This window comes from Talpa europaea, assembly GCF_964194135.1.
Source record: "Talpa europaea genome assembly, chromosome: 9".
Classification (NCBI taxonomy): Eukaryota; Metazoa; Chordata; class Mammalia; order Eulipotyphla; family Talpidae; genus Talpa; species Talpa europaea.
The window spans coordinates 34,622,745-34,648,914 of NC_140076.1; the positions used below are offsets into that span (position 1 = coordinate 34,622,745).

Sequence of the window (26,170 nt, forward strand, 5' to 3'; positions counted from 1 at the left end):
GGAACCACCATTGACCAAAAAAAGCCATTAAGTGACAATTGTGTGCCCACAATGGAATATTATTCAGTCTTATAAAAGAAGGAAGTTTTGTTGTATGAAATAGCACAGGTGAACCTTGAGGACATTATACATTATACTAAGTGAAATAAGCCAGTCACAGGAAAAGAAATAGTGCCTGATTCCACTTATGTAAGGTATGGAAAGCCACCACCAAATTCTGGCATCAAAGAGTGAAACAGTAGTTGTCAGGAAGACGGGAAATAAGGGGTTGCTAATCAACAGGCACAAAGTTTTGGTTAAACAGGAAGAATAAACTCCAGAGAATTGCTATTAAGTGTTCTTACCACAATAAAATGAAATGTAAAAAAAGTTGAGGGAATTGTTCACTCTCTGGGGTATTCTTTTTGAAGCCAAAGAGAATTGCAAGAGAACTGAGACAACACACCCTTTCCCCCTCACCGAGGCGTGGTTGTTTGACATGATCATCTGCTGACTCTAAGGTCGCCATCATGCTGTTGTGCTTGGTGCAGGACAGAGAGGTGAAGGGTGCACTTAACGTCTTTCAAGCACCGAATATACAATGGAAACCTTACCGCTTCTTCCTCACTTGCTCTACAGCACAACCCTCCAAGAGAGATGGTATGTCCATTTTACAGCTCAGCAAACTGAGATTCAGAGAGAGGATGACATTTGGCCAGAATCACATGAGTAGGAAATAACCAAGCAGAACTGAGAGTTGGAAATGTCTGACCTTTCCTCATTATCCTCAGCAAGCTGAACCCCCTCTGTTCTCTCTTCAGCCCTCGGTAGACCACCCACATCTGTCCAAAGGGCCAGGATTCCTTCTGGAACAGAGTTTTCCTGGAACTGTGGTTCTTTGTCATTATTGACCAAACATAATCCTGGAGTATTTCAGAAGCCAAATCATTTCTCAGCCCCAGGTCGTTTTTGTTGATAGTGGTGGGTTTTTTTGTTTGTTTGTTTTTGTTTTTTACTGTTAGCCTGTCCTTTCAAAATGCAAGCGCAAGTATCAAAGCATTCACTGTCCCCTTTTATTAGTAACTTAGCTTTATTTTATGGTTTGGGGGTTTGGTTTGGCTTTTACTTCCTAGGAATTGTTCAAAACCAAAAGTGAACTTGGCATTGTCGGGAGGTATCCTTGTCCTTTCTTCACTGGTCCATTTGGTGCCTGCCCATTTCAGCAAGGAGCAACCTTGGGAGACCCCTTCCAGGCAGAGAATGTGGCCACTCAAGGCCCACCTAGCTCTCCCCAAACAGGGCCGCATGATCAGCTTCAGGCCTCTTCCTCATGTTATTTATCCAGTGAATACTTCCAACCAGTTACCAAGATCTTCCCCACACTGTCTAGGCACACAGGAAGGTGGGGTCGGAACAGCCCATACCCCTGCACTGCTCTCTGGATTTGGGGTAAAGGAGCTAGATCTCAAATCAGCAGAGCCTCTGTTGCCCCATCTCTAAAATGGGCCAGACCTCCCAGGATTATTACATGATGTGACACAGACAGATGCATTTTGCGAGCCATTGAGCACTGAGCCAACATAGGGAATGTTGTTATTACAGTCTGGGGCCAGCCACAAGATATCTGCACATGAAGCAGCCAGGACACACCACAGTCCAGCATATAATCAGCTCTTCATTATGTGGTTCCAACTGCAAGAGCTGCAGGATTTCAGAGGAAACAGAGACCCACAGGGAGCCCCAGGACAGCAGAAGAATGAATGCTTGCTGCTCCAAAACAGAAGGAAAAGGGGGTCAGAATGGGAGTTGGGAAGTTCCTGTTCTCTCCCCTCAGGCTCTCAGTCCCTGACCTAGAAAAAGGTCAGCCCCTGTGGATTTGCTGCAGTGAAGGAAATACTTCAAGGCTAGTTAAAAAAAAAAATCAATGAACCACAAATGCCAAGCCCTTTTAAAGCATTCTTTCCTGCAAAAGAATAGAGACTAGACAGTGACCAGATAAGTTACCCTACTAAAACAGATTAATCCATCCCACGTGTTTCCACCTTAGGTCTAGAGTAGCTTATATCTGAAGGCTTTGTCTTAAAGTCACATCCTAACTCAAAGGTTACATAGGGTCAGCAACCCAAATGTCCATTGATAGATACATGGATAAACAAAATGTTTTGTATATACAATGGAATATTATTCAGCCATGAAAAGGAGGGGAATTTTCAACATGTGCTACCACCTGGATGAACCTTGAGGACATTATAATAAGTATGAAATCAGATAGTTACAAAATAACAAATACTATATGATGCCAGTTACATGAGGTACCTAGAGCAGTCAAATTTCTAAAGACAGAAAGTAGAATAGTAGTTGCCAGGGGTTGGGGAGATAGGGAGTTGTTATTTAATGGTACAGGATTAAAAGAGTTTTACAAGATTAAAAGAGTTCTGAAGATATATGGTCAGGACGGTAACACAACAATGTGAATGTGCTTAAAACCACTGAAATGTACACTTAACAATGGTTAAGATGGCAAATTTTATGTCTTTTACCACAATTAATTAAATCTTTTGAAAAATAAATCACTAAGATTAAAATACCCTGAAAACCCTGGAGAAGATACCATGTTGAAGACCCCCATTCATCTCCCCATTAATCCCTCACAGCCCAGAATTAGGGATAGAACATCACTTAGAAGGGATAAACTTTTAGACATTTTGTAGGAAAATACAAGACATGTCTTTCCCACCTAGAGTCACACTGTGTGACAAAAAAGCATGAGACACACTGGGGCACTGAGGCCTGGGCAGAGGAGCAGAGTCCATCCCCTTTCAGGGCACACGAGGGTGGAAAGAAAGGCAGTGCCCTGTACACCCCAGCACAGCACAGGCTTAATAAAATGTGTGCATGAAATCTGTTACAGTCACATCTGTATCTGTCTGGGCCCTAGCGGGGTGTAAGTATTGTTAAGCTTAGCTGTGTATTCATTACAGAGCCTTGTCTTGGTTTCAGACACTGGCATGAACAGGATCACCCTATACCTCTCTCTCATTTGGCACAGTACGAGACGGCACAAAGAGAATGTCCATTGGATCACTGGATGAATCTGTGGGTAGATAAGGCAGCACCACAAATACCAGTGCCACTCTGCCCTCTTCCCACCTCCTTACTCAGCCCATTGGCACAGACAGTTGAAGCGCTGCTGATGAGCTGGGTGGCAGATTAACCTGGAATTGGGTGGGGAGATCCCAGGGTATTATAGCCTCTACCCAGATCATAAAAAAGTCCCTTCAACATTTCAGATCCATGAGTTAGGACATACTCGGAGGCCAACACCCTGTGTTTTCACATGTCCCCCAGGTGACTGATGCTGGCCCAAGTTTGAGAAGCCCTGGTGCTCCTTTCCTTCCTCTGGCTCACTTGTGTCTGTCTCTCCCAGGCCCTGATCCAGCTGCCGCCCTATATCTCTCAGTGTGATGAGGTGCTGCAGTTCTTTGAGACGAGACCTGAGGACCTGAATCCCCCCAAAGAGTAAGTTGGTTTTTGGCCTCCCCAGAGCATGCCCTCACAGCCCTCCTTCCCACTGGGTCAGCCAGCCCCAACAGCATCTGCAGGAAAGCCAAGCACAAGTTAAACTGGGTCCTAATGCTGAGCCCCTGCAAGCCGGCTTCACATGCTTCCAGAGTTGCTGAGAGTGGGCAGTGACCGTGGTGCTTTCAGATGAAGGAGCTGGCTGAGCTTTCCTCCTGTAGTCCCCTAACACCCCAGGTGTGCCCACAGCATTCATCAGAGAGCACTGGAACTGAAGTGACCATGAGCACACCAGACAGGGACTGAGATAGATTTGGATGTAGAAGCACTCAGGGCTATTTGGGATGTGAATGAATGAGTGAGTGACTGAGATCTACCTGCTCAAGTGCCCATCACTAGCGAGTGGGAGGCCAGGATTTGCACCTGTGATCAGCCAGGCACCAGAGCAGTCCATGTCACTGCAGTCTCTGCCTCCCCAGCTTCTCCCTGCAGTGGACTGTGTGAATGACCCCTCAGCTCTGAGCTGCATTTCTTGCTCCAACAGCAGTAATGAGCCAGGCTTGTGTTTGTCAACATTGCCATGTGCTAAGTGCTATGCGTATGTCAAGTTGAAAGAGCTACATGGCTTTTCGGAAATAAATCTGTTGAAACCATGAAGCTTATTTTTTAAATCGACCTGTAAAGACAAAGCAGCAGAGAGTTTTAACAGTGAAGCCAGGCCCATTTATATTTATATGCCCAACTGCAGAACCAAGTTCAGAAGTCAAAGACAGTGAGTTGATCACTCAGGTCTAGTGGTTTAATGGCCACACAGATGAGTAAACTTAACTCCCTGCAATAAACATTCCAGTAAATACCAGTTCTTAGGATAAGAACAGTGAGCGAATGCAGCTGATGAGAGCTAGCACATAGGCTTTGAAATTAAGCAAGCGGAACACTTCATAAGTGGCCACAGTGAACCTTTCAATGGAAATGTCTTAATAACACATGCATTTTTTTTAATGATACAGAGTTAATGTAGGTCCGATAATGAACCTTCAGCCTATCCTGGCTGTTTCTGCTCTTGGTGCCTTTAGCATTTGTGTCTGGTAAACCTTGCACAATTTTTTTTTAAGATTTATTTTATTTATTTATGCATACAAGAGCTGGTGTGTCGGCCAGCGGTACCAGAGAGGTGAGAGGATTCACCAGAGACAGTGGGGAGCAGAACAGGCAGACTGACTGAAATACACTGCTAAGGGGAGCAGCAGACGAGACAGGAGAGGTCTGTTGTGCCATGTGGGTCAGCTCCCTGGCTGGGGATCAAACTTGCGCTGCAGTGGCTGCTAATAGCTTCAGTGCTGAGACTTAACCCCTTGCACCGCCGGGAGACCCCCTTGCACAATTTTTTTTTAAAGATTTATTTATTTATACAAGAACCAGGGTACAGGCCAGATCCGTGGTAGGGTGAGAGGATTCACCAGAGACAGAGCGGGGAACAGAACAGGCAGACTGACGAAATATACTGCTGAGGGGAGCAGCAGAAGCGATAGGAGAGGTCTGCTGCGCCATGTGGGACCGTCACCGGCTGGCCGGGATCAAACTGTCGCTGCAGAGGCTGTGGACAGTTTCACAGCGTGGTCCTCAACCACCTGCGCCACCAGGGGAGGCCCCCCCTTGCATAATTTTTATTGAAATAACAAGATATGGTGAAAGAGTCTCAAAACTTTGTCTGCAGTCCTCCCAGGGTTTCACGGTTAAGTTGCCAACCTCAAGCCTCAGTTCTAATTTCTATAGTGAGATGAATCAGAGACAATGGAGCTTAAAGTGTTCAGTTTCCACCTCATTCTCAGCAAACTACGGTAGGAGCTGTTATTCCCATTTTACGGATGAGAAAGCTGAGGCTCAGAATGACAAAAGACACTTGCCCAAGTTCACACAGTTGGAAAGAGTTGGAAGTGAATTTTTCCCAGCTCTGCATGAATCTTAACCTAAGCCCAGTGCAGCCTTTGTGTGTGTATGTGCACATGTGTGTGTACACGACGTATATGTGCGTGTGCGCACATGCACTTCCCATGCCAGGGGCCACCAGGCTTAAGAGAAAGAGCCTGGATTTGCAGTGGGTGACACCCGAGTTCAAATCCCACCTCCACCTGACTTGAGGTACATAACCCTGGGCCTCCCTTGCAAAATGGAAATAGCAGCCCACCTTAGGTATACAGTGGAAATTGAATGACTGTTAAGTAAAAATTTCACTGACTTTCCAAGTGCTCAAAAAGTGGTGGCCCATGACATCTTTTCTCTGAACACCCAACCACAGCTGCTTTTACTCCAGGAGTTGATCAGGATGTCCAGCTGATGGACCCTCAACAGGGAGAATTGCTTGACCACTTTCAGACTGGTGAGCTTGGCAGATTGCTTCCCAGCCCTGTGCTTCACTTTCCTTTTTTGTGAGATGGACTGCAAGACCTCTTGTAGTGTTGCTTGGGAACCTGCTGGGAAGCTTTTGGCAGGTGTGCTACACACCTGGCTTGGTGCCTGTGGGCAACAAGAAGGAGGAACACCAGCCCCCTGAGGGTGAAAATTGGCCGGATGTGGGTTCCTTGGGTTGCAGGATTCAGCAATATCTAGGTTCTCTCCTACTTCATCTCAGAGTTCCAGAAAATTTAACTTTTGGGGAGATCACAGACCACATGGAGAATCCAGTAAAAGCTTTCTTCTTTCACCCCAAAGGTGGTTTCTCTCAGTTTTAGGAGGCCCCTTGATTATGCCAAAGCCCACATTTTGGTTAAGAACCACTGCCCTGGTGCCACTTCTGAATGTTAATTCTAGGATGTCCTTGGCCTCCCGCCTAGAGAGGGTGGGAGAAGTGGGTCCCCAGCTTCTGAACAGGCATCTGACCAATTTTTGGACACAAACAGGAGAAAGCCAGCCCAGGGGCAGCCTGCTGTGCTTGAGAAGAGTCTGGGTACCTTTGCTCACAAAGGAAGGACACAGGATAGGGTACAGGGCAGAGTCAGCGCTGTAGGGGAGCTGGGACATGGGGGTGTTGTCACTCTCTGGTAGTCGAGGCAGCACATTTCCCCATTTGCTAGAAAGGACATTCTAGACCCATGCTATTCTCAGCTATGGGTGCTGGCATTCTTTTATCAGCTTATGGGTATTGAGGGCCGGCCAGAGTCCTAGGCACAAGAGGGCAGATGCAGGGTCTGGAGGGGTGTGTGGATAGGGCCGATATGACAGAGACCATCTGCCAGCCAGGCAGCCAGCTGTTCTACCTGGGCAAATAGATCACCCCTCCCCCTTTTCTGCCTCAGTTGCTTATATTACAGGTTTATTAAGAGGCTGAAATGTAATGGGGATTAGGAAAATGAAGGCTTGGTCAACAATGAATTTTTTGAGTTTGGGGCTCTGAAGTCATGGTGACCTGTGGGTATTAATTAATAATGTAATAATTCAAAGGATAAACCTTTCCCCAGTTTCCTGTAGTTAGAATTTTGCTCTGATACTTTTAAGGGGAGTCCATTCCATTAGGTCAGCGTGGAGGGGGAAATCCCCCACCCACCAGGGGGCTCTTCTGAGACTGGACAAATTAACAACAGATTAGTAGGAGAAAAGTTTAATAACGTGTATAGAAGCTTTATATATATGGCTGTGTGTTCTAGAGTAAATAGGGTTTATATTCTGTGCTAAATGGCCTGGGGCATCAAGAAGAGGGGGAGCAGATCTCACATGTCAAGGAGGGAAATAAACTTCATGGGACTAGACCTTGCTTCTGGAGTTTTCCCTGCCGTAAGAAAGTTTTCTCTGACACAGGTTTTCTGGAGATGCCCCTAAATGTAAGTGATCTACATTATTTATTGATAGTAGTTTCTGCCATAGGCCTCTTTTGACCTTAGCTCCATATATCAAGGTGACACTTCTAGGAAAAAGCCTCTGAACATTTTAGGGAGGCTAGTCCTACACTGACTTCTTAAATGGGAATAATAATAATAATAATAATAGTACTTTGCGAGTGATGGGAGACTTGGGTATACTATGTGTGTGAAGTGCCGAGCACATAGTAGGAAGAGTCCGTTTTCACAGCTCTGTAGCTCTGTAGCATTTTAGGGCCAAGATGCTTGAATTTCGCTCTCTCTTGTGAGATAGTAACAGAGACGTTAATTGGTCTGTGTGAGTAGTAAGTCTCTGAAAGGACTGGGGACCACAAGGAGATACACATTCTCGTGGGAAGAGCAGTCTTCCCTCTCAGGCCTTCCAGATGGCTCTGCTTCCCCTGAGTATCCCAGCAAAAACAGCAAGACACGGGCACCTCATATAAATGCCTTCATTCCCCAAACATTTTCTTTTTTTTTTTTTAAATTAATAAATTTTATTTTTATATTCCTCATACAATTGCAATCCCCCCATTCTGACCCCAATCCCTCCCCTCCCGCCCCCCACCCCCCAAAAAGTGTCTCTGGTTCATAGTTTTTGTTGATTTTGATTTTCACTTTCTTATAGTTATTCATTTTCCTGGTCCCTTATTTAAGTTTTCTAGATCCCTGCTATGAGTGAGACCATCCGGTATTTTTCTTTTTCTTTTTGGCTTATTTCACTGAGCATGATCCCTTCCAGCGTCATCCATGTTGCTGCAAATTGCATGTGTTTATCTTTTTTGAATGCTGAGTAATATTCCATGGTGTATATGTACCACATCTTCTTGATCCAGTCATCTATTTTTGGGCATTTGGGCTGTTTCCAAAGCTTAGCTATTGTAAACAGTGCTGCTATAAACATAGGGGTGCAGGTGTTCTTTGGAATTGATGTTTCTGTGTTCTTTGGGTAAATACCTAGGAGTGGAATTGCTGGATCCTGTGGAAGCTCTATGTTTAGTAGGTCCAGAAATCTCCACACAGCTCTCCATAGTGGTTGGACCAGTTTGCACTCCCACCAACAGTGCAGAAGAGTTCCTTTTTCTCCACAACCTCGCCAACATTTGTTGTTGCTATTTTTTTTAATATGTGCCATTCTCACTGGTGTAAGATGGTATCTCATGGTAGTTTTGATTTGCATTTCCCTGATTGCAAGTGATGTTGAACATTTTTTCATATGCCTGTTGGCCATTCGCATTTCCTCTTCAGAGAAGTTTCTTTTTAGCTCTTCTGCCCATTTTTTGACTGGATTATTTTCTTTGTTGTTGTTGAGTCTCATCAGCTCTTTGCAGATTTTTGTGATCAGTCCTTTATCATTAGTGTTGTGTGCAAAAATTTTCTCCCAGTTGGTGGGGTTTCTCTTTGTTTTTGTTATTGTCTCTTTTGCTGTGCAGAAGCTCTTTAATTTGATGTAGTCCCAGCTGTTGATCTTTGCCTTCACTATCACTGCTTTGGGTGATGTGTCTGTAAAGATGTCTTTGATATGCAAATCACGTAGTGTTTCGCCTATATTTCCTTCTATGTATTTTATGGTTTCAGGTCTTATGTCTAGTTCTTTAATCCATTTTGAGTTGATTTTTGTGTATGGTGTGAGGTAGTGGTCAAGCTTCATTCTTTTGCATGTAGCGACCCACAAACATTTTCTTTTTTTAAGATTTTTTTATTCATGCATACAAGTACTGGGGTACAGGCCAGAGGTGTGGATGGTGAGAGGATTCACCAGAGACAGAGTGGGGAACAGAACAGGCAGATTGACTGAAACACACTGCTGAGAGGAGCAGCAGGCAAGTCAGGAGAGGTGTGCTGCGCCATCTGGGTTGCTCCCTGGTCAGCTGAGGGATCGAACTCATGCTGCAGTGGCTGCGGATAACTTCATAGGTTGCATCTTAACCCCTTGCACAACCAGGGAGGCCCCATTCCCCAAACATTTTCCACAACCACCACACAAGCTGAAAGTAAGAAAAACACACCCAAATCCTGCCTTTAGGTGGCTGGAGGGCTGGTGAGAATTTCTTCAGCCAGAAAATACTTCAAGCCAGGTTGGCATTGAAATTACAGAGTCAGAGGATCTGGATTCTATAATAATCAAAGTTGAAAAGGAAAATCTTCTTTGTTCATTTTTCTGTTGGTTTTGCTGTTTCGATTATTGATTTTTATAAGCTCTTCATATATTAATATTGGTCTTCACCATCCTTGTAAATATTTGCCCCGTTTATTGTGCATTATATTTTCTTTGTGATTTTGGTGATGTATGCACATTTTAGGTTTTTGTGAAGTCAAATCTGGTGACCATTTTTCTTTCTTTCTTTCTTTTCTTTTTTTTTTTTTTTTGTGGGACCCTCACCGGCGGCCGGGGAATGAACCGGCGCTGCAGAGGCTGCGGGCAGCCTCACAGCCCAGCGCTCAACCACTGTGCCACCAGGGAAGGCCCTGGTGACCATTTTTCTGCTGACTGCTCCCATTACTTGCAGGCTCTGAGGGGCAGGCAACATTGAATAGAAGAAATCCACCATAATTTTTTTCTAGATGATTTGTAGTTTGGGTTTTCTTCTAACCTTTTCTCGTTAAATTAGTTAGAATTTATTTCCCTGTATGGCATGTGGTAAGAATCTCAAAAATGTTTAAGAACCTTTCTACAGCTAGAAGAAATCTAATTGCTCCATTCATTTAAAAAGCAAAACAAAAAAGACCACTCCCTATAGTGTTAATGAGCACTTGCCATTCTTCTTCAGGAAGAATACAAGGGGAAAATAGCTCCCACCCTCAGCCCTCAGGCTGTGAAAACTTGTGGAGACAGACACACAATTAGAACATCTACTGGAAATACTAACAGCCTAGACTGTACCAAAGAAAGCACAAAATAACAGCTGGGATAAGCTAACCAGCATCCTGCTGCAGTATTTGTATCTGGTTCTCAGAGGCTTCTTGGAAGGAAAAAAAAAGTTTCTGATCTCTGTCTCTTCCCTGCTGTGTATCCTTGGACAAGTGACTTGACTTCTCTGAGCTCCTATTTCCTCATCAGTAGAAATGGACAGGGCTAACCTTGCTGACATCTTGGTTGCTGTTTTTGCTGGGAGACTCAGGGGAAGCAGAGCCATCTGGAAGGCCTGAGAGGGAAAACTGCTCTTCCCATGAGAATGTATACCTTCTTGTGGTCCCCAGTCCTTTCAGAGACTTACTACTCACACAGACCAACCATCCTGCCCATGAAGGATAGTGTCTGGTACTAGACAGGTCCTAGTGATGCCTTCAAGTCTTTAAACCAGACTTGGAAGGGGAAGAGGGAAGGAAGGAGAGATGTTGCTGAGGGCCAGAGGAACCGTAACAGACAGTCTATGGAACCGTAACAGGCAGTCTATGCTGCACCCTAGTTCTTGGGTTTGCGAGTGATGCACAGTGAGGGGAAGTTTTTCCAGATTAGAATCCTCAAACTGGTATAGGGCATCCCCAATATTGAACGGGTTGCCTGGCTGTGGGTCCTCACCCGCGCGCTTAAAAGGGACTTATTAATACTCCACTACAGACACACACAAAAGGTTAATAAAAGGTTTATTTACAAGGGAAAAGGAAATAAGGAAAATGTACAACTCAGGGAGAAAATAGGGAAATAAAGTCTTTAATGCGTCCTATGCTATCCGACAACCTGGAAACCCAAAAAAGCACTCTCAGAGCTGGCCGGACGCTGCAAGCTGGCGGAGAGCCAAAAATGGGGGGCTCCCCTCCAAAGCCCACGTGTCTGGCTTTATACCAGCCTGGCTGCTTAACCCCACCCTCAAGGTCCCAGCCACCTTCCCTTTGGTGGTGATGGGATTTGGAGTTCCCAGTGTCTTTGGCTTTGGCCTGGGGTGGGGGTGGAGTCCACAAAACCTGTATGGAATTAGCTTTAGGACATCCTTTTCCCCCTAACAAAACTAATCCCAAGTTAGGGGTCTTTCCCAGGAGTTTTTAGAGGAAGCTTTTGCTGCCATGCTTAAGAAAACTGGGCACTACCCCATACTGGTCACACAAAGGAAATAACATACCTGCTGAGCCCACACCGGCTACTTCTGCTACCTCCCAACCACCCCTACTGCCCCAGCCCCCTGCTGGGTTGGGACACTGGTCAAGTGGCAGGGCAGCAGCCTGGGCTTCAAGTTACCCAGAGATGCCTCAGGTTGCAGGGTTGGATGGCCCCTGGGGGAGAAGGTGCTTTGCATGGAAGCAGCCTTGGAAGCCTTTTGGTGTGTCTTATAGCTGGCAACTAAGGGGGGACTTGACCTTCTGGGCTGTCCAAGAAAAGTCTGCCAGTCTCCCTGGGCTCCAGTCTTGGGTGAGGTGCTTCCCCTCTCTGGTCCTCCTTGTCTCCATCTGTGAAACAAACCTGAACAGTTGGGTGAGAGCATTCAGTGGGTTGGCCCAGGAACGGTTCTCTGACCACTGCACACAGCACATACCAGGATATGTGAGCTCAGATATTGTGCTGTTATCCTCGTGCTCCCCTGAAGGGGATGATAAAGTTTAACCTCACTGGGTAGCACCAGGCCTGGGACCCACTGTCCTTAGCCAGTTGCTTGGCCAGGCCCTGCTGCTCTTCCCAGACACGTGGGAAAGTAGCCCAAGCTCCTCCCAGGTCAACCCCCCCCCACTTTCCTGAGGCTACACTGAAAACACTATTACGTGGTGGTTAAAAACCTAGACTTAGGATCAGACATGGAATTGATATTTCTCTGAAGAAGAGACACAGATGGCCAGTATCCATATGGGGATGTTCAGCATCATTGGCTACCAGGAAATACAAATCTAAACCACAGTGAGATACCACTTCACACCCACAAGGATGGCTAGAATCAAAAAGACAGATAGCAACAAGTGTTGGCAAGGATGTGGAGAAAGTGGAACCTTCATATGTTGCTAGTGGGAATGTAAAAGTGTGCAGCTGCTGGAAGACAGCTTAGCAATTTCTCAAAAACTTAAACCTAGAGTTACCATATCACCCAGTAATTCCATTCCTTTGTATGTAACCAAGAAAAGAAAAATACATAACCAAGAAAAGAAAAATACGTATCCTCACAAAAACATGTGCACAAATGTTTTTATAGAAGCAATATTCATAATAGCCTTAGAGTGGAAATAACCCAGATGCCCATTAGCTGATGAACATAGTCAAAGTGTACTTTACCCAAACAATGAGATATTATACAGCCATGAAAAGTAATGCTATACTTACTACAAAAGTAACACTATACTTACTACAATACATACTACAATATGGATGAACCTTGAAAACATGATATTATATGAAAGAAGCCAGGCAGAAGATGCCACCTTTTCTATGACTCTATTCATATAGTGTCCGCAGTAGAAAAATAACAAGAGACATTAAGCCAATCAGTGGTTGCCAGGGGCTGGTAATGAAAAGTGACTGCTGTTGGCTATAGGGTTTCTTTTTAGAGTGATAAAAATTTTCCGGAATTAGATAGTAGTGATGGGTATACAACCTTGTGACTGTACTAAAAAGTGAACTGTACACTTTTACAAGGATGAATTTTATGGTATGTAAATTGCATCTCAATTTTTAAAAATTAGCTAGAACTGGGTTCAGATCCTGCCTGTAGCACTTGCTAACTGTGTGACTTGGGACAAGTAACTTAACCTCTCTGTGCCTCATTTTCTTCATTTGTAAAATGGGCAAAAAAAGAATACTTCTTTCCTAAAGTTAGTATGCATATTCAACAAGTGAGCTAAAAGTACCTAGCAGGTTCTGGCATGTTCAGTAATTATAGCAAACGTTTCAACCAACCATCCTGTTGTCACCCTTTTCCCTTTATAATACGGAAACCTTGTATTATACTTACTGGAAAGTCTTTTGTAGACACTGATTTATAGTATTTTATTTGCAGTGCAGTTGTATATATAAACCCTGATGTGGTTGACAGATGTAAAGGAATCGTTACTCATTATTCCATATGAATTCTAGCCTATAGCCATGTTCCCCATGTCACCATGGGGACATGTGCTGTGTTCACTGCTATTCACATTTCTACTCAAGTTGAGTGTGTTCTGCGTACCACAAAACCCTTTCTGCTCCATGTCTAAAGATCTGGGAGCTTTAAGAAGGAACTCTGCTGTGCCTGGCCAGGTGGGCATCAGGCTCAGTGCAATGTGGAGGCCTAGCCCTATTTTCAAACTATGTACCCCCCACCCGGCGACTCCAACACAGGGTCCCTTGCTTTACAAACAGAGTAGAGATGCTGGTACCCAGGGCACCAGGACACTTATCAGGCAAACAGAAAAATAAAAGGAATTCTTTTTTAAATAGTCTGGGTCTCTGGGGCTGGCTTATATTTTATTGATTGACAGAGATGTTATGGGATGGAGAAACTCAGAATTCCTAATGGAATAGCTCATGCCAATACACTAAATGTACTCACTTTTTACTTTTTCCCCAACCCCTTTCTTTCTTATACAGGGAACATGTTGGGAAAAAGAAATCTGGTAAGAATATTTTTCATTTTCTACTATTTGTTCAATGTTAAACATATCCTTGCTGAGCACCTATGATGCTCTAGGCCTTGGACACTACATTGGGAATGGGATGGATAGATGGGTAGAGGGATGGGTGGGGAGGGAAGGTGTATAGGCTGGGTGGGTGGGTGGGTGGGTGGGTGGTTGGATGGATGGATGCCTGCATGCATGGTTAATTGACTGATACCCCACCCTGTTGATTGGATTAGAGATTGTTTCATCCTATACCTAGAAATTACAAAGTGGATGAATCATCCTATCTTTCCCGATTGCCTCAGTGGGGAATGGGAAACAGACAGACTTCTGACTATGCTGTAGTATGTTAATGCTTTGTTCTACTTTAGATAAAGGAATGTGGAACTCTGAGCATTCCTTTTGGGTATTGTAAAGGGGTAAAAAAGGAAGACCCGGGATCTTGAAGAGGAGCCAGTACTTCCACACAGTGAAGGGCATGCTGGGACAGAGGACAGTGCCCAGATTTAAGTTTCATCCCACTGACATCCTGAACCCCATGCCCAGCCTCTGTACTTCCTCTGCCAGCTACTCTTCCGGACAGTGGCAACTGCTATTTCAAACAGTTCCTATACTCACTTCCACTCTCCTCAAAGTCAACTCTCCTCCTTCATAATGCCTTTCATTCCCTGGATGGCACAACTATCCTATCAAGAGCATTCATTGAAAAAGAGTTGGTGGGAAATTGGGTGTACAGAGAGGATCGATTGCTTTCTCACAGGCCAGGGGGTGATAAATTTACATTCACAACAGCCCAATTCTTCTTCCTGTGACCCAAGATCATGTCCCACATTTGCAAAAACCAGAGCCATACCTGGAGCTAGTGTGGTCTTCAACCCTTCCAGAATTCTGAGTTCTTTATTTAGGTCTCTAGGAATTTTGAGGGGGTTGATAAGTATGGAAAAGAAGATGCTTTCAGTTTCATCTTTGAAATGGGATTAGTGATCTACCCTGTAGGATTATTAGAGGATTTATAGTAATATGTATAGAACACCTAGACCAGTGCCTGGCATGTTATAAGTGATATATGTTTGCTACAGTTTCCCTTTAAGGCGTCAGAATAAAATCCAAATTCATCTTTGGGTCCCTGGGTACAAGGCCTATGGTCAGCTTTATAGACTCCAAGGCCATTTTTGCAAAGAATTGTGGAGATGAACTGGATTTCTGTGCCTCTGGGTGTGGCGTCTGGAATGAACTCTGGCCTCTTCCTGACCAGTCTGCTTTCTGGTTAAATTGGTACTGGCCAACCTGTGGTATCCTGCAAAAACTGCAAATAGTCTTTGAGTCCTGAAGATAATAGTATGTTTCTTAGAAAAGAGCAGAAAGGAGAGGAGGAGCAGCTGGTCATAGCATTTCTGGCTCTGCATGTGCAGAGACTTTCCTGGAGAGAGTGGGTGGGAAGGAGAGAGGAAAGACAGCTCTGGTTTGTGAAAACAGAAGTGTCCGGTCAGAACAGGCTTCATGAGGGGACAGATCTGGAAAAGACAGAAGAGCTCTAATTTTGTGGTGACCAGTGTGACATCATTCACTTGCAATGATGGGGGACAGATTTATTTCTAGTTCAGTTGGGTAGAAATAAAGTCTTTCCTCATTCAGTCTAGGAACCCATGCTGGAATTAGCCTTATTTTTCATCTGACCTTTGAACACTTCCTTTATGTTATAACCTACCTTCTTGATTGAACTTGAAATGGAGTTATGGCTGACTGCCCAAGCGCTGGATTTCTGGGCCAGAAAACTCAATTGGAGAAGGCAGTCTTTCCCTGTCAGGGTTGGCTGGCTGGCCGGCTCCTGCAGCCTTCGGTTAATGTATTCTCAAATTCTTTTGCAGGAAAAATCCTCCCACTCAGATTTTACAGGCTGTCTAGTTGTCTAAGGAGCATCTTGCTTCTTGATTTTTCTACCCTTATTAAAGTAGTCTTTTATTTACTGGCTTTTTCACCAAAACTGGCAGTATAGTGAACATTTAGAAAAAAATCCACTTTACCATTATTCCTCATTGCATGTGTTCTCAGGCTGCCATAACAAAGTACTATACACTGAGTGAGCTAAACAAAAGAAACTTTTTTGCTCACAGGTATGGAGGCTAGAAGTCTGAAATTAAATCCTCTGGGTTTGCACATGGCTGTCTTCTCACTGTGTACTTATATGGTAGAGAGAGCAAGCTCTCAGTGCCTCTTCATTTAAGGACAGTAATCCTCATGGTGGGCCCCCCCCCACCTCATTTAACCGTAATAAGCTCCCAGAGGCCCTATCCTCAAGTATATCATGAGGTGTTTTAACATATGAATTGAGGGGGGCACAGTTAAGTATATCCACAGCACTTATCATTTTAAAAATTAAAAACATGTCACTATGAATAAAAACATACCTAAATAGAAAACTCATTGGTAGATTAGACACTATTCCTCTTGACACTATTCCACTATTTTACAACACTTCCTCAGTGTTAAAAACACCCTTCTACTGCCCAGTCTCCTCCCTTCTGCTGACCTCCTTCTCTCTTATCTCCTAATAACCCACCCAAAGGGTGTTCCTTGGGATTTCTTTGATTGCACATTGCAGCTCCTAAAAATTAGCCACCTGCAGCAACTTTTGTGTACTGCAATTACTGTGCATTGTAGAGCTTGGCCACAATATCGCTGTCCACTAGTAGGTGTCACCACCTAACACCTAAATGACCTAAAGCCTAGTTTGAGACTTCTGGTTGGTCAAATAAATGACATTTTGATAGGTTGAATCCTCCGGAAGTCAACCTGCTCTGGAAGAACTGGTGCTGGAAAAGCAACTTAAAGTACTCTCTTCAGACACTAACATCAGTCTCAAAGCTACTGTCATAGTAAAACAAGGAGATGTAAGACTAGGACCTGGTCCCTGAACAAGCCTTGAAGGCAATACCTAAGCCCTGTGCTAGTAGCTGATCCACGCATGCCAGCCCAGAGTCTGAAACCCTGCTCCCTCCCAATTTTCTGGTCTCCTGTCTTGTTCACAGTGAGTTCATGATGCCCTGACTCTGTCACTGTTCATAGTTAACCCAAATCCCCGGGCAGTCTGGATAGGAGAGTTGGTGTAGAATTGAATAGATCATTCCATTAATCAGAGTCCTGAAAATTGTATACAGTTACAGCTGTGTCACCATCAGTTGTAAGTTCCAGTTTTATGGGTGAACCAGGGTTGAGGTCGTTAAAAGGCAAAGCCAGAAGGACAAGCAAAGTCCAGATTGTGGGGTACCTGTGAGCACCAGGGGGCCATATCAGGCTCTGAGCAGTGAGTGGCGTGATCAGAATAGCATTTGAGTGTAAACACCATGGCTGCAGTATGGAGGACAGACTGGAAGTTCCAAGCATGATAGACACCAGTGACGGGAATCCCCTCTTCGTTCCCCAGCATCCAAGAGAGCTCTTCAGACTCTAGTGTAGAGGATGTCACTCAGTGAGATTGTGCATGAGTGGGTCATGGAGTGCTAGGGAGGAAGTCTGCCTACACAAAACCTGTACTGTGAGAAAGTCCTGCAACCACTGCAGGTGACAGCAGAGAGCCCCCACACCTGCACACAGCCTCTGCTGTGTCCCCACTAGCCCACTGACTGCCTGCCTGGAAGACCTGTATTTGTCTCTGAGCATGAATGTGGGCCCAGGCACAGCCTCTAGCCAGGCTGGGAAGAGGGTGCTTTTCCTCCTCTCCAGCTCCTTCTCCAGTTCAGGCACGGGGAAGCACAGTAGTTACCTGGAGGAAGCCCAAATAGGGCCAAAACCGAGCCCCAGGTAGGCTATATCTCAGCCATACACTGTAGACTCAGATCTCTACTTACTGCATTCCCTGGGGAGCCCCACCTAGAAATGACCAGGACAGGGAGCCAAAGGCCCCCAGGAATCCAGCATCTGTATTATTTACTCGCTCATGTGATGGTTCCTTTTAGGAGCACAGTGCCAGTGTGTTGAGACAGCCAAAACGCTGCCCTACAATTTCATGCTCTAATGTGGGCAGCAGAGAGGAGGCAGACCAGTCTGCTCTCAGGCCACTGAAAGACAGCTGGCTTGGGTGGGCTCTTGTGCCTGAGGCTGGGAAGAGGCCAGCCCTGCAGCCTGACCTCCGAGGAGATTACATAGGAATTCCATTTGCCAACAGCAAGATAAGCCTTGAATAGACACAAAGACATAAGAGTCTGCCTAATGGTCCCCAGGGCGGCCATGGGGACCGATGGAGAAGCAGGCCGCAAGCCATCCTTCCTTCTCTATCATACTCTCTTAACAACCACTGCCACCTGGCCCAGGTGTCACCAACTAGCTGTGGGATCCAAGACAAGTCACTTGATATCTGTGAGCCTGTCTTTTTGTCTGTAAGATGGGGGTTCAGTACCCACTATCCAGGGTGGTTGTGTTGGCATCATTTGTGTAAGGTGTGTAGCCTGTGTGTAGGCATTCACAGGCTGCTTCCCTCCCAACCCTTCCCTTCTGAACCTACATCCTCCATCTTCTGTCTCCTTCTCTCTCTTTCTCTCTCTCTCTCTCTATTTGTGTGTGTCTCTTTTCTCCTCCTGCTTTCTCCACCCATGGTGCAAGTGGCAAGGTCACTGAGAGCATGAATGACCAGAATGTGCCCACAGAGCCAAGAAACTGTGACCCTTCACCTTGCTCCAGTGCCCTGTTGGGGTTTTCACCAAATGTCAGCATGCATGGTTCTCACAAAGGGCCTTTGTGCTGCTGCTCATGACTGAGGCTAGAGCATGGTGTGCTAGGAAGTACAAATCAGGCAATAGAGTTGGCAAGAGATGTACAAAATCAACTCAGTATAAGTCAGCTCTCACATGCCACTCTACCACCGGGTGTATTTAGAAATAGGGATTGCCTGACTGTTTCAGATGTTGATGGAAACAGGAGCGAATTCTTTAAATCAGAATATTAAGAAAACCAGCGTCCTGTGGTCCCCACATATATTCTGCTGCTCTGGAGTGCTGTCCCCTTCCCTTTCAAGTCTCTGAACTCAGATGTCCCTTATATAACCTTCATTCTGCAACAGCTTGTCATTTCTTTATCAGCTAGGTCTTGGTACTTAACCAGGGCTGCACAATTGCAGAGAGCACCAGCTGTGGAACAGCCTCTCCCAGAACCCCTACCCCCTGCTGCTCTGCCCCAGTCCACAGCCACCGTCATCTTTTGGCTAACATCTCTGTGACCTACATTTGTCCTCCTGCTTTTGTTCCTGCCTGCCTTTCATCCACTCTCTGCATGCTGTCAGAATTCTTTTAAAGATGTGAATCTTAACTTGTTGTTCTCCCTTAAGTGGCTTTCTACTTCAGGATTTTTAAAAGAATCCAAACATCTTGCTTTACCTCACCTCCTGGGGTGACCTCAGTTAGGACCCTGCCCTCACTCACTGGACTGCAGCCACCCTGGCCTCCTTCCAGTTCCTAGAAGGTTCCAAGCCCTTTCCCATCCCAGAGACTGCAGGCACCACTCTTTCCTATCTCCTTGTGATTCCTTTTCCCTCAGGTCTCTGCTTTATGTCACTTCCTTCGGGAGGGCTGGCTGACCACCCCATTTAATGTAACGTCCCCTTTCCTATTCCTTCTTGGCCCAGCATTATGACTGTTTCCAGCATCTGTCAATAACTCATGTTTACATTATCTGATACAGTTATTGAACACATATACTTCTTTATGTGTCTGTCTCCCCAACAAGAGTGAGTTACTTGAGGCTAGAAATATTTCTGTCTCACTAAATTTAGTACTCCAGCACCTAATAGTGTCTGGAACATCATTGGTGACTTCATGAATTAATAGGATAAATGGATGGATGGATATTGAGTTGGGTGGATGACAAATGGATAGATGGTTGAATGAATGGTGAATAGGTGGATGTTTAATTGATTGGATGATGGATAGATGTTTAGTTGGGTAGATGAGTGGATGCTTGGTTGGATGGATGATGGATGATGTTTGTTTAGATGGATCATGATCATGGATGTATATATAGTTGGGTGGGTGATAAAATCTGGATGGATGGATGTTTGTTCAAATAGATGACAAGTAGATGAATAATGGTTGATGAAGAGATGGATGGATGGATGGATGGATGGATGGATGGATGGATGGATGGATGGATGGGAATGAATGAATGAATTTTTCTACTAGACTGTCAGCTTCCTCAGGGCAAGTATCATATCTTAATAACTGAACCCCTAGTTCCCAGAACAATGCCTACACAGATTAGGCACTTGGTAAATTTTGAGAGTTGAGTGAGCAAATGAATGAAACAATGGTGTCACCCTTGAGACCAATTCTTAAACAACTCCTTTTTCTTTTTGGAATGTCCTCCTGACCTGAAATGTCTGTTTCCCTGGGTCCTGCTTCTGGATCCTGCATGAATGGTGGCCAGATGTGACAACTGATAGGGTTTTGTATCTACAGGAGGTGACTTGACCTCAGTGGACCCCATGGTCCTGGAGCAGTATGTGGTGGTGGCAGACTACCAGAAGCAAGAGAGCTCGGAGATTAGCCTCAGTGTGGGGCAAGTAGTGGACATCATCGAGAAGAACGAGTCAGGTAGGGGACCTAGATCATCTCCTTCCCCACCTATACTGTCACCAAGCCCCCACAACAGAAAACACAGAAAATGCAATCATGGTCAGTTCCTATAGCTCCAGCAGATTGCCTCCTAGAAAGCTGTCCCCGTTTGATCCCAGTGCTTGAACATCCAACTTGGTTACAACTCACCAGCATCCTGCTGGTTCAGATGTTACCAATTTGTTCCAATACTCATTTCTGAACCAAATGATGAACATTCCCTCTGGTTTCAGAGTACGTGGAGACACAAAGCCCAGCATTCCTCAGAAAGTCTCTGTTGATTTGCCTCTGATTACCATGCCTCTAATCCACAACAGCTGAGTCAGATGTGGGCTCTGGTGAGACAGACATACCTCCTGTTACCTCAGCATACCTGCCCATCCCAAGGACCACTAATCATGTATACTGGCAGGTGGCTGACAGAATGTGGTATGATAAAGACTTAGCCTCTGACCTTTAATTTCTTATCTGCAAAATTTTTTTAAAAGTTGTGCTCCATAGAGCTGTTACAAGGATTAAATGAGCTAATACATACAAAGTATGTAATCCTGTATTTGGCAAACAGTAGGTACTCAAAATTGTGGGTTTCCTTCCTTTTTGCCACATAGTAGCCATTGAGAACCATTGAAGGCAAAGAGCAAGAGGCAGGGGTGGGCGGGCCCCTCTACAGAGAAAGGTGACATAAACCCACTGCCTCTGTTGTGGCTAAATGCTAATACTATTAGCAACTCAATCTGTGTGATGCCCCCGTGACTAAAGTTAAACAACTAGGGGAAAGTCTATTTCTAGAAGCATCTAGATCATGTCACCAGTTAGTCAGAAGATTAACATTAGCCAACCCAGGTCCCTTGATTTCTCACTGTAGCCATTGTTACCCCTGCTGCACAGCAAGGACACCCAGCTTCCACGTCATTCAGTCACTCACTCAGCATCTCATGAGAGGTTGTGGAGCTAAAATTCCAGCCCAGCCAGCCAGCCCCAAGACCACATGACTTTCTGATTCCTGAAAATGAGTACATGCAGATTATGCAATATGGCTCAGATGACTGTGGGGACAAAAGAAGGGGGAGCCGGGAGCCGGTGTTGGGGACAACCCAGAATGTCCAAAGTCAGGGAGTAGGTGGGAAGGCAGATAGAAATAGTCACATCTTCAAGGGGCTAAGAAGCAGGCAACATTTATTGTTAGTTATATTTTACTTATCCAAGTAATGCAATCTACTTAAAACTTGAAACTCAATGATAAATTTAAAATCTTTTTTTTCTACTACCTTTAATGGTTTGGTACAAATCCTTCTAGATCAGTTACTCACATATTTACACAGAGATATTTATTCATGTATATGTAATCTGTGTGTGTATGGATGTTATATTTGTGTCTATACATGTATGCACGTACACATATGTAGATCTTATTTGCGTGTATGTGCATATAATTGGGTCAGGGGAGTTTTAAACCCATTGGTGTCAACTCATTTTGATCTGAGACATGCTGCTTTCAGTCAACATTTAGCTCTTATTCTCTTAGCTGTATACTATTAGACCCAAATAAGCCATGTTTTTCTCTAACATGAATAGCGTTTCTGTGCACACGCTGGTAAGTGTTTCATCAAACCACATACTGAGAGGTAGAACTGCTGGACTATGAGATAAGCACATTTCAAACATTAAGATGCAGCCCAATCGCCTGTTTGCAAATAGTCACCATCTATAATAGATTTACTGTCCCTCGGGCCATGCATAAGTTGTTAACAGATGGTCAAGATCAGACTATGAAGCTGGACAGCCTGGGTTCAAGTTCTGGCTCCATCACTTTCTGTCTTCATGACCTCAGACACGTCACTGGCCTTCTCCAAGTCTCACCTGTAAAATAGGGGCAGGAATAATACATACTCCCTACGGCTGTTAGGAGGAGCCAGCTGATCAGCAGTGCGTAGATGTGAAGCTCTCAGACAGCAGGTGCATCTTTGCTGTCACTGCATGCCAGGGCTATTATGACAGATTCCTTATCCTTCCTCCCCTCCCCCCACCCCCGCCCATACATACCTACAGATAATGAGTTCTAAGACGGCATATGACGTATCTTCTAATTTATGGCTTGTCAGATTCATCTGCCCCATTCATTCTCACAGAGAGTTCCCAGGCACCATAACATGTACTTTAAAAGGCACATCCAGTTGAATAAAGCAGAAGGCAACTTCCTTCCACTTCAGGAAGGTCAGGAGCAAAGGACTCCCTGTAAGACCAGAAAGCTTGCTCAAGAGTCTGTCCCTTCTTTTTTCTTTGGGGTCACCAAGTCTTGGAGGTGTGTGACCTTGGGGAGCAGATCCAAATAACTAAGCTGTTTGGCCCTTATGATAATTTCCTCTTGATGCTATAGTGAACTATCCCAAACTCAGTGGCTTTAAACAAAACAGATTTGTTATCCCACGGTTCAATGGGTCAGAAGTCCTAAAATGGGCTAATATCCAGGCAGTTAGCCCATTACCTTCTGCAGGCTTGGGATAGCATCTGTGTTTTGGCCTTTTCCAGCCTGTAGTGCCCGCCCACCTCCCTTGGCTCATGGCCTCTTCCTCCCTCTTCAAAACCACCATCTGTCTCTGCCTTTCTTCTGTAACCACAGCCCCTGGCTCTTCTGCCTCTCCCTTGCATATTTGCAGATCCTTGTGTTTACTTTGCACCCACCCAGGTGATCCAGGATAATCTCCCTATTTGTAGGTCGGGGCAGCTAATACATAACCTTAATCCCTCCGTTCCTCTTTGCATGTAGTTTAACCTATTCCCTATTCCAGAGGTAGGGATGTGGACATCTTTGTGGGTCATTATCCTTTCTACCATAAGCTCCATGCAAGGCTTTCCTCAAAGAGGAATGTGCGGAATCTGGGTGGGAGGCCTCTCAAGCTGTTCAACCTGAGTCAGATTTACCTGAGATGCACAGATCCAATAGCATCGTGGGTCTCAGATAAGTGATCAGGGCTGTGGCTTCAGTATCAGACAGCCTGAGTGCAAATCGTAGCTCTGCTGAAGCTGACCTTGGACAAGTCTGCCTCTGGGAGCCCAGTTTCCTCATCTGTGCAGTCGGGACAAGATTATATAAGATAATACAAATACAGCCATATCTTGTTTAACAATGCTTTCAACAGCAGTCCTGGTAGGCTGGACCACACAGCCTGGGTCTGTGGGAGGCAAAACCACCTGGACATGTGTAATTACAACCTGCGACATTCACACAACAATGAAACAATCCAGTGACAATTTCTCAGAACATATCCCTGTCATTAAGGGGTGCATGAGTATAAAATTATTAGTGAGTACTGTTCAGCCATAAGGAAAGATGAAATGCAGTCATTTACAGCAAAACAGAGGGAGTTCAAGAGAAATGGAATAGAGCAAGTGATAATGATAAACGATACTAGACATTGACATAACAGACAGTTTGGCAAAGTAAAATACAAAAATGAGTGGATATTAATCAATGCAGTGAGAGTGCTGAGGTTAAGAGGGACGGGAAGGAGAAATAGATACAGATTTAAGATCGTGGTAGGAAAAGTAGATTTTAAAACTTGAGATTCAAAAAAAAAAAAATCAAGGAAATGATGAAAAAAATAAAATGATTCATGCATCACACATCTTAGTAAAGGCAGCTACATCCTTTACTCATCATTTAGCAGGACCTTCTCTCCCTGGTCCCCACCCCTCACCCCCCACTTGGGAGCAGGGTTCTTGCTAGCCTGCAGGTAGCTAACTTGGGTAGTTGTGTTCCACCAATGAAATGGTGATTTTTCAACATTATCCTGAGCTTTGACTGGTGTAGTGACTGAATATATCATTATATTGTGATCCAACTAACATGCCTTCACTCCCCTTTTCCCAGGTTGGTGGTTCGTTAGCACCGCCGAAGAGCAAGGCTGGGTCCCTGCCACCTGCCTGGAAGGGCAGGATGGTGTGCAAGATGAGTTTTCCCTACAGCCTGAAGAAGGTAGGCAAGGGCCTCCAGCTCACTGGGGAGACCTGTGCCAGTCATTTCCCCCTGGGGTCTTCTACCCAGTCCCTTCCCTTTGGCCTCTGCCTCCAAATTCAGTGACATCATGCCTCAGGCTCTGTAACCCATGAACCTGAAGCCTGGCCTCAGGGTTGAGCTAATGGCAACCCCACCCTTCTTTGGGAACCAACTGGGAGAGCCTGGCTGGAGCTGGGGTCCTGAGACCTCCATGACTCTCAGGAGAGACCCAGCCTGATTGCTGTCACCTCGCTCCTCCCTGCCCTGATTATCTGATACCCAGGATGCTGGGGCTGCTTCTAGCTCATGTGTGAGACATCTGTATCCATCTGGAAATATCTCTGCTTTCTCTGTTAGTTTAGTGGCCCTGACCAGGCATCAAGATCAGGGCTGACCCCTGGATCACCCACACACTTCCATTTCCCAGGGAACTTTCCCAACACACTCCTGCCATGCCAAAAATACTAAGGCCCAGCCAACTCTTTCCTCCTAGAAGCATTCCCAAAACTAGAGTATAAATGCACCTCAATTAATAAATTGGAGTCAGACTCAAATCTAAATTTCTGCTGTACCATTTACTGCTGATCTTGGGTCAGTAACTTAACCTTTCTATACCTCAGCCGCTGCCTTTAAAAATGGAAAAGAGGATATCTATCTCATGGAGTTTCTTTTTTCTTTTAATTATATGAGATTGCTAAGAACAAAGCACTTAGCAAAGACAAAATAATAAATAAGTAAACAATAAAAACAATAACCAGAGATAGTTACTATGTAACCATACCTTACCTAGGGTTGAATATTTGGGGCTTTTAGTTCACTGTTTTGAGAAAGCATAAAGTGACTATCAGAAAAGTGGGTGAAAAGAAGGGGGATATTTCTGTGCTCAAAGCTTAGCAAAAAAAAAAAGTATATGTGGCTTTGCATCTAGTTTTTTTAGAGCCAGCTCCCCTCAGCATAAAATGTCTGGGAATCCCCTCCCCGCACCCCCACCCCCAGCTCCTGCACTAGCGGCTGGCTGCTTAAGAATCAACCCAGTGTAAGGGATAGTGATGTGCTTTGTGGAAACTGTGGCTCCCTTGGACTATAATGGTGGCCACATGGGCATTCTGTGAGAGACGGATTATTCTTCCCATTTTGAATTCAGAAAGGTAGACACTTGCCCCGGTCACACAGTGTATGGGGCCACATTTTCCTGAGGCTTTGTACATTTTTCTTCCCCCTTAGCCACAAGGGCCTCTTTATAATTGTGCTAGGCATAGAATTTTGTCTACTACAGTCCTCTTCTCTCAAGTTCAAGGTTAATACTCAGGAAGCTGGTCCTTCTAAGGTACCTGGGGTTTGACATAGACACAGAAATAATGACTTCTAAATGAGAACACACACTTGCTGCCCCTTTGCCTGGAGATACAGAAAGCACGTTCTCACCTCTGTCTTCTGCTGTTCGCCTCCACATGCCGCCTGTCCAGTCTCATGGAGGTACTGGTCTTTGCCCCGGCCCGCGAGCCGCCGCCGGACTCTGGGCGACTTGTATGCCATCAGCTGGCGTCAAGGTGCCCATCTCAGAGTTTTCTCCCTGGTTCTGTGTTTGGGGCCTGGTGTCCGCATCTGCATGCCCTGCCTGCTGTGGGACTGCTCGTGCCTGTTGCATGTGAGAAGCAGTGGTCATGTCTGTCCCCGTGTGTTCTGGCTTGTAGTTTTGGGAG

General features: G+C 45.1%; 1 protein-coding gene across 2 annotated transcripts in view; it reads left to right on the top strand.

The window, feature by feature from the left end:
- SH3PXD2B (SH3 and PX domains 2B) overlaps nucleotides 1–26,170 on the top strand; it is a gene marked incomplete at both ends in the record, with an annotated part of 107,530 nt that overhangs the window by 55,812 nt on the left and 25,548 nt on the right. For both annotated transcript variants that reach the window (XM_084244127.1, XM_084244126.1), the window contains 4 exons: nucleotides 3,407–3,498; nucleotides 13,840–13,865; nucleotides 20,315–20,449; nucleotides 24,342–24,446. In XM_084244127.1, coding sequence (XP_084100253.1) covers nucleotides 3,407–3,498; nucleotides 13,840–13,865; nucleotides 20,315–20,449; nucleotides 24,342–24,446 — 358 coding nt within the window. The remainder of the gene's footprint in view (nucleotides 1–3,406; nucleotides 3,499–13,839; nucleotides 13,866–20,314; nucleotides 20,450–24,341; nucleotides 24,447–26,170) is intronic.